This window comes from Chaetura pelagica, unplaced genomic scaffold (genome assembly GCF_000747805.2).
Source record: "Chaetura pelagica isolate M959 unplaced genomic scaffold, ChaPel_1.0 scaffold83, whole genome shotgun sequence".
In the NCBI taxonomy this organism is placed as follows: domain Eukaryota; kingdom Metazoa; phylum Chordata; class Aves; order Apodiformes; family Apodidae; genus Chaetura; species Chaetura pelagica.
The window spans coordinates 1,734,116-1,743,434 of record NW_009952893.1 but is presented as its reverse complement, the minus strand read 5'-3'; the positions used below and the strand labels follow the sequence as shown (position 1 = coordinate 1,743,434).

Sequence of the window (9,319 nt, the reverse complement as noted above, 5' to 3'; positions counted from 1 at the left end):
AAGGTTTAGCACTGGCAAGTGGACTGCATTTTCCTGATTACAGTAACAGTGGCCTTGTGCTTGTTTTACCACTTTTCTCACCTTTCTTACTTCATTCTTATCTGAATCTATGGAATTTTGACATGAAAAACCAGAGAAGCTGAAATAATGGCTTTGTAGAAGGAAGCATGGGACTATTTATAGGAAAAAACAAGGAAGGCATGAAGTTGGCTTGTAAATTTAACTCAATGAGGAAAGTCTAAAAAGTTTAAAAAATGTCTAGAGCTCTAACTGTTTTGTTAATTCAGACCATGAGCCACATGTCTTGTAAGGTGTATGAGAGCACATGTGAGAATGGTTCTACTAGATCAGACCAAAAGTTCCTCTAGCTCCAAGTCCTTGTTGTGACAATGGGCAGCAGCAGGTCCTTAACAAGGGGAATTTCTGTCCTCTAAAGGGGCAGAAATTAGGGAATATTATATAAATAATATATACATATTTTCCAAATATGTCGGTTTTGATCACAGAGCCTCATAGCATTACTTGGTACTATGATTTTTACTGCCTATATGAAAGGTGACTGGCACCACATGTTAATGTGTGCACAGACACATGCCATCCACTGTGTCTGCAATGTAAAAATGGAAAAGTGACACCATCTTTCTATAAAGAAGAAGAACCAATAAATATATTTACATATTACCTTTATCTTAAAGAATTTTCTTTACTGATGTAAGTTTGTTTAGCATGAGAAGAAAACAGGCAGTTCCATAGGAAATAGTTCCAGCAGGAGGCTAACAAGCTGGCTTTGCTTTCTGTCTCCTGCTACAAATCAGCCCTCCAGGAAGTTTCTAGAGCTGAGATAATAATAGTCTGGGAGTAAGGGATTGTTGCTTTTACTGACCCTGTGGTTGCTGCACTTATTAAAAATAGAAACTGTGAGAGCACAATCAGATTTTAAGACAAAAATTTCCTCTTTCTCAAGGAGTGATTCCGTTTTCTTCTCTTTAGGAAAGAAATCTTCAGTCATGGCATATTGATTATGATGCTCCACCTATTTTACTGGCTTTCCCTTGTCAAAAGAGGTGAAATACATTCTATGGAAGAGTTTCAACAACTCTATTTTTGGGCTGGTCTATTAGAACGGCTTTAAACCTCCACCCTTTCCCCTGGCCTCTACCTTTGTCTGGTCTGTTAAATTTTTAGGTGCCTTTGGCAAATGGTTGCTTCCACCACTACCTTCCTCATGATGTCAAGACTGTCCCAGAGATACAACCATCACTGGGGAACTCCCATCAGTGCAACCACAGGAGCAGTTGCCTTCCTCATCCTCCAGCCTTGCCTAGGTAGAAAAGTACCCTGAAGCAGGATGACCATGGTGGTGGCAGGGTAGAATTTTTACTTCAACGTGCTGCTCAGCTGTTTCATGGAATTCAGCACCCTCCACATCATGCACACCTTGACCCAATTCATGCTATCCACTGTAACCCCTCTGGGATCACCCAGCCTGCTAACAGCAGCAGTTCCCAGGCATCCCTCATGCTGCTTTCAAGGTGCTGGGAGTGGAGGATGCTCAGCACCTACCAGGGTATGGTGAAAAGAGCAACTGTTTTTATGTAAAATTAAATTGATAGAGAGACTTAGAGTTCAACGGAAAGAGTCTAAAACAAACCATGGCCTAGGGAAATAATATATAAAAAAATTATTAGAAATTTAGAATTTCAAAGGTATTTATGGATTTCAGCTCAATATAGTCACTCTGTTCTAATACTTCTACTGCATTCAGCCTATTAAATAGGTAGGCTGAGAATTAAAATTCTTTTCCTCCCCTGAGACTTTGCAGTCTGTTTAGGCTGCAGTGCATGAATTTGCCTTAGCTCCTTTAAATTAGATTGGTAAGTTAGTAACTTATCAGAATATCAGATATTTAGAAAAATTGATTAAGGAAAAGCTCTGGCAAAAAAAAAAAAATCTTCATCTCTTCCTGTGAAGTCTCACCTCAAGAAACTCCTATTTATAAGAGCATTCATTCATGATTACCAGCTGCTCCCAAGGCTCAAAGGGACAAAGCACCAAGTGGGATGTTATATTATTTGGCCTTGTGGTATTCTTTTCATATAGCTCTGTGACAATGTTCTTTTGCAGATTCTCTTTTCTGCCACCCAGACATTTACCCTCACACAAAATCTGGGTCTTTTGAGACAGTTTGGGAGGGAAGGGGGATGTCTGTGCTCACACGTGTAGGCAGTTGTGTGTGTTCGTTGCACGTTTGTTTGTGTTCATGTATTTTTCTTAATCCACTGTCCTTCTCTCTGGTTTATAAAGCTTAGGGATTGGATTTGCTTTCTCCACAGGAAGGATGTGGCACAGAGCCACTTTCTAGTTTGCTCTTCGCTTTTCTTAGTTACCCTGCAGGCCAGCTCCAGCAATTCTCCATCTCTCCCACTGGCTCTGTCCTCAGCTCTTCTGTCAGCCCTCAGCCCAGCACCATCCACTCACCTTCTCTTCCCTCTCAATATGTGCTTGATTATTTTACCCTCCCTCCATTGATTACTTTTATTTTTTCCCCTTTCAGTCAGGCTTGCCTTCTTCTTCAACATATGCTTCATAACTTTCCCAGCTGTTGTTTTTCTTTCTCTTTTTCAGACATTTTCCCTCTCTTTTATTCCCTTCTCAGCCCTATTCAGGACTGTCAATTGTGTATGTCATCCTTCTGTCATTCGTATGGATTACAACAGCCTTCCCAAACTCAGCCTCCATAACAAATGGTACTAACTGAATTAAGTTGCTGCCTCCAAGTAAATTAAAACATTTAATGACAGAGCTCCTTTTTGTCTTCCTTGTCCAACATCTAATTTGCACATCTGTTACTCCCTCAAATGAGTATTCTGCTTATGCTACACTTCCTTCCTCTGCTAACCTGAATTCTGCTACCATTTCAGACTAGCTCAGTAATGAAATAACGTAATAGGAATTATTTTGAATACAGTGTGCTTCCAGGCTATTTATTGGTCAAGGCAATGCTTGAACCACAACCTCAATCTGCATTACTGTAAACATCCCCCAAAACAGAAGCACACTATCTCCTTGCCAAACACAAAGACTTGCTGTGTAAAAATTCTGGTGTTAGGGCTGGCAGTATTTCAGCCATAATCTCTCATAATAAACAGCTCTGAGGCTGAGTTATTGCCACAGTTTGCCTGTAGCTATAAAACAGTTTCAACAGATGTTTATTCCTTCATATTCTATTAAGCATCTGAGATTATCTTTGAAATATATTGCAATAATCAGCATTTGAGACATAGTCATTTATACCGACAGGATCTGCTGATGATAATAACCTTGTAATTACACCACTATGAGCATTCTCAGCAAGGGCATAATTTTTTCTATTGTGATTCTTTAAAATATTTATAACTGTTGATTTACCATTATGTCAGAGTATTTCTTTGCCCTTTAGCCTGTCTGAATACACTTCCCTACAGAATGGTAAATACCTGGCATTTGAAATTCCTTATCAATAAAAAAGAATTTATAATTAACAGTTGACTTGAGATTGCATGTTGTAAACAAATTAGCAGGGTTTTTTTCCAGCTGACTTGCAGAATTTTTGAAGCTATATGACAGCTTACAAGACACAACAGTCCAAACATGATGACAGAAAGTAATTACTATTTTGCTGCAAAAGACAATGGGCAACCTTCTGCCCCCCTACCCCAAGATTCTATTTGCAGAGAATAATCATGCAGCTTGTGGGTTGTAATTTGAGACAGTTCTCTTGCTGGCTTTCTACACAGATATAAATTCTACTCTGGCTGAACAACCTTGAAGGAAATATCTTTACTTGGAAGATTAATGAACAACTTATGCTGAATTGCTTGTTCACCCAAATGTCCCATCTCCCAGGTGTACAAGCAGGATATATTAGAAGGCAGTGGCAGACATAGGAACAGCTGTGGTTGTTAGTGAAGACTTTCCTCAATCCAACAGCAGAGAAGGCACTCTCATTTGACTGCTTTAAATGCTTCGGCTTCACTAAAGGTGCATCAGAAGAGTGAGGACTTAGATTTGGTGAGACTGGCAACATGAGAAAGTATAAGAAAGATTATTTGTAATTCATCACATTGTCCATTTTTATTTATGTGAAATCTGCTTCAGGTCTCATCAAATTAGTTCATTAGTATGTGCTGAAATATTTGTTTTATAAATTTGGTTTCTTTTATGATGCAAGTTATTTCATCAAAAAAAGTGAAATACAAGTGATCTGACAAGATCAGCTCAGCATCCTTATCTTTCTTGGTTACTCCACAATTTCCATTTAAAAAAATAAGGTGCTCTATAACCAGTGGCATCCGTGAAGCCATTGTGGGTTTTGAGTGAGTTCACACCTTGTAGTTGCATTATTCTGCACCTCTGAGGACTGAGCTCTGATCAAAGTGAACAATGGCCCTTCCTGCATAGATTGTCTACTGTACAGCAATACAGTTCAAGGTTTGTCCCCTTCCTTCCAATCTGACCTCTTTTTTTTTTTTTTTTTTTTTTTTTCCTACTTACTCTCACACATTCAGTACTTCTGAAGTTTTCTGTTCTGTATCATATGTGACTAACATTAACTAACAGATCCAAAATACACTATGCAGGACCTAGAGAGAAAGTGATTACATAATCTTTAAGAAACCTGTCTAAAACCAGAGCAAAATTAGACCAATGCTGCACATGGTAAATGAATGAAATCCTGGCACCATGATAGAACTCAGCTAGTGATTTGGAGATAAGAATTATCATTCCTTGTGGTATTTTCCTAGACATCAAGGACGTTTTGGTCAAAACAATAATCCCCATCTTTTTCACCAAGGTGAAAGCAAAAATAAAATTATTGCCAGTGAACTTTGCAGATGTCATAAAACCTATGCAATGATAATTGATGAGAACAGGTTTAGCTCTGCAGAAGAGCATGAATCACATGGTAGACTGTGCCCACATGACGGGCGAGAATATATGACACATTTACCAGCAGTGTTTGTATTTTGGGAAGCAGTCATTTTGAAGCAGATTTGAGATGAACATGAGCTCAAAATGTGATAGAGTAGCTAAGAAAACAGTGACTTCTAAAAGTAGGGAAATAATACTGAACAGAAGGTTGTGAGATGGTGTTACCACATGACAGTTTATCAGTGAAAATTTGTATTCCTTTCATTCACCTGCCCATTAGCAACAACACTAAAGTGATAGAAAAGGTTCAGAAAAGAGTGATGAAGAGCAATAGCAACCCTCAATTCTGAGAGTAAAGTTCAATCTATTTAAGCTTTGGCAGCAGAAATATACTGCAAGGCATTAAGCTAGTTCAGTATTTTGCAGAACTTCATCTTTGCTGTGCTGGCTGTCCACAAATATCTTCTTTACCTTGTGGACAACACATGTTTTTTTTTTGTCCTTAAGGAAAAGGGGGTTTGCTGTTTCACCTTCACCATGGTTAAAAGGGAACAGAAGAACCACTGCTAATGCACTATCTTCTTGTTGCCTGATAGTAAGTGCAGAGCCACGTCCTCAGTGAATTCAAAAGGAGATCAAAAGATGACATGGTCAGGACAAAAAAATAGTACAAACATGGAAAGCTGTCATATTTTTGTAGTCCTTTTAAACTAACACAATCTGGCAGCTGGAAGCTGAAGCTGGAAACACTGAGGCTGGAATTTAAAACCTAGTTTTCTAGAACTGTTAGATTTGTCAATTACATTATTAAAGCTGAAATTCTAAAGGTCTCTAAAAGCTCACATGGAAGTTTTATTCTTGATACAGGGAATCTCTTAAAAACATCTTGGATCTGATTTGTCCCATTAATCATATTACACAAATAATTTTATTTCCTTTTAAAAATAAGTATATATAACTACAAAGTTTTGAGGCTGCTTCTGCCTCCTGGATATGTGACCCCTACAGCCATCAGACTGCCAGGAGCATAAAAGGTAAGAATGTCTGTACTGAAAATCAGTTTATATAGCTATACTGATTTTAAATGTTCCTTTTTAAGTTATTATTTATTTAGAAATCATCCCTTATAGATTATGATTTATCATAAAGAGACAGAAGACAGAGCCAGCTGCAAATTAGATGAAAGTTAGGAAGGGTAAGCTGAAAGCTGAGCTCTTACTCTTGCATGTCAGCATCATAGCACCATATGAATTGATTGTATTAGCATTCAGCTGAAATGTAAACACGTAAACATCTTGTCATCACTGAAGATACATCTATAGAAGGGTTGCACAAGATACACCTAAGTAAGGTATACATAATGACTGTTTGTTTAAGTTTTTTTGTGAAATGTATCAATATATACTCCTAGTAGTTAACCTGCTTTGCTGCTGCTTAATAGGACATTGTAGTCATAATTTCCTCTTCCTTAACAGCTTTTGGTCTTGTTGATGCCTTTAGACAGAAAAAAATGAGGAGATAACCCTCTATTTACTTACACCCCAAATCCAAATGCATGAGATACTTAATCTCACTGAGAAGACTTAGGAAAGTATATCCTACCCTATTTGCCTCAGCCTTTCTTATTTGAAGGTTAAAATTACATTTTCAGAATAAGGGATCTTGTATGAAGGTTCACTTTGTTTTTTGCACACACACACGCACACACACGCACATATACATGAATGCATACTAAGGGCCTTGCAGAAAATTTGAGCCAAAATCTGACAAGGATCAATGTTCTATCAAAACTTCAGGGCAGAAGCCTTAGACAGCAGCACTTGCAGTTTTTCAGGAGCAGGACTTGATGTACAGGGCTAATTGCAAGGATTCATTTTGTTGAGGGACCAGAAACCCACAGCTGGCTCTATATAATACCTAAATCCCTTGATGCAACAAGCAGAGCCACAATGCTTCTGTCCTCTAAAGCTGATACTTTCTATTAATACAAGATACCTGTTCATCCATCTTTCTTTGAAACCAATGGCTAAAGGAAGGGTTTTACGGTTGGAAGAAAAGCCAAGCTCACAGTTCAGAAAAACAGGAGGTAAACTGCAGCCCAGTTTGTAGTCAATAGGACCTTTATCACTGGCTTCAGTTCTGGATTTCACCAAATACTTATGTTTATGCAAAGTTCTGTAACTTTTTCTGTACATAAATTTTTCAGATGTAAATGAAACTTAGGAACACTTCTGAACTCTGTTTTCACATGGAGATGAAAGGTTTTCCCAGAAAACAGCCAACATGAAAAATTGCAGGCATATGTGTATTGTTCTCTAATAATTTCTATAATATTAATTCAAAGCTCCAATCTACTGATTACTAAGGCTGAGGCACTTTCATGAACAAATTTAGACTGTGACAAGACAAAATCCTACCTGGAACTCATCAGAATTTACAATACTCCAAATCTGAATCTGAATTGTGTTCTTTGGTCTGATTTTTATTAAAAATCAGCAGAACATATGGCAATCCTACAACTGATTATATTTATCCATCCCACTGTGGAGGCAGGGAAAATTGAATGGAACAACTTGTCATGAAGAGGACAATATGTATGAGATACTCCTGGAATAGCCCCTTTTCTCTCTATCACTTCCAATAGGTAGTAAACCTGACTAAGCACATTAACGTTTAAAGCCATCACCTTATAATAATAGCTGGGAGGTATATTTGTTCATGCTATTCTGTAAATAAATGGCCTGAACAGAAAATATGCTTTACATAAGTCTCCCATTTACCAGACTAACAAGCATACAACCAGAGTAGGTAGAAATTACAATGCAGTTTGTGGAAATCTCCTAGCACAGGCTCTAACTCCTGAAATGGTTAAAACAATCAAACAAAAAATATGTTAAGAAGTCTGGAGACAGGGTAAATGTGGTCAGTTCCTTCTGCACCAGAAGAGCTAAGAGATATGTTTTGAGACAGTTACTTTCTCTCAACCTGTTTGGCTAGTTTATGACATTACTGAAGCAATTATATAATAGGCATCCACATTTTTATAGAAAACAGACACAATTTGGATAAAACCTGGGAATATTTATGGAAAAAAAGTGAGCTATATATTTGACCCACTGATACAGCTTTATCTCTCAATGGTGTTTTGTCTGAAGAATGGGAGGTGATCAGATTAGATGAAAGTTTTAGTGAGATGGACTCACACTTACAAAATATTTTACTGAAAATGGCCTTGCCGCTTCAAATATGGTCATAAATATTCCATTCCAAGTTGAGTGTGATATATGTAAAAAGATAAGGACACTATCTACATTTACCTACTCTGATCCCAGTTGGCTGCAAAAAGCAGAAGAATCTTCCTGCCACAGTGGTCACGATTTTCCAGTACTCCGGGGAACCCATCTGTGAGAGCCCGTTTGATTCCTGGATCATCAGCCTTGAAGTTCTTGAACATATCCAGATTTAACTGGCGATACTGGAAGTACTGAGCCAGCAGTCTGAAGGCCTCCATTTGGTGAAACTTTCTGGCTCGGAGAAATCTCAAGATGAAGGCATCATCTGTACGTAAAAACCCAATGTCAGGCCTTGTGATGATCATGTCCCTGACTTGCTGGATATCCTGATGCAAAATGTCTGGGTTTTCATTCAGTTCCAGGCGGGCTTTCTCTATAGTCTCTGGACTAAGTCCAGCTTGTAAATGGGTCATCTCTGCAAAAACCTCTTTTCCAAATCTTTAACTTCAAACGTTTTAGTAGGAGAAGTGCTGATCCCATTAAATTGTTGGTCTGCTGTGAGCAGGAGCCATTCAGAATGTTTTTGCTGTCAAGCTGATATTTAACAAATGAAAGTGAAGGGGTTTTCTGATTCTTGCAGAAAGAGTAACAGGCAGTTCACATGTAGTATAATCCATCCAAAGGCAAATGCTGTTTATTCCATCACTTACTAAAAGAAAAAGCAAACATAAAAGAAGGATTAAATAAGTATATAAAGCTTACACAAATGCATTTCTGAACTTCATATAGCAATAAATTTGTTCTGTGTGCTTCATGTGTAGGAGGATAGCAGTCAAATAATTTCTGAATGGGTGTATTTAAGATAAAGCAGTCGGTTGCATCTTCAATGTATATATATTCAGAAAGGTGATCTGATTAATTGACAATTAATACTAAGCTGTATCCACTTACTATTAGAATACACCTGGCAAAGTTGTCTTATAGAAGTAAGGTGTGTCTGGTATCCCATAACCTCAAGCCCAAGATAGCAACAGCCAAAAATAATCCTTTTTTGCCATCCCTTTCAGGAGCTGCAGTTCATCTTCCAAAGAATGGGAACTTACACTTATCATAATGAGCATAACAACAGTATGATTTGGTTTTACCATGCTTAGTATCAGCTTGTAGCTTTCCTT

The 9,319-nt window shown here is 37.9% G+C and overlaps 1 protein-coding gene across 1 annotated transcript in view; it reads right to left on the bottom strand.

The window, feature by feature from the left end:
* The window catches only part of CLVS1 (clavesin 1), a 95,723-nt gene extending 87,106 nt beyond the window's left edge, over positions 1 to 8,617 (bottom strand). The window contains exon 1 of the mRNA XM_009995540.1: positions 8,229 to 8,617. Coding sequence (XP_009993842.1) covers positions 8,229 to 8,617 — 389 coding nt within the window. The remainder of the gene's footprint in view (positions 1 to 8,228) is intronic.
* Positions 8,618 to 9,319: the final 702 nt, after the last annotated feature.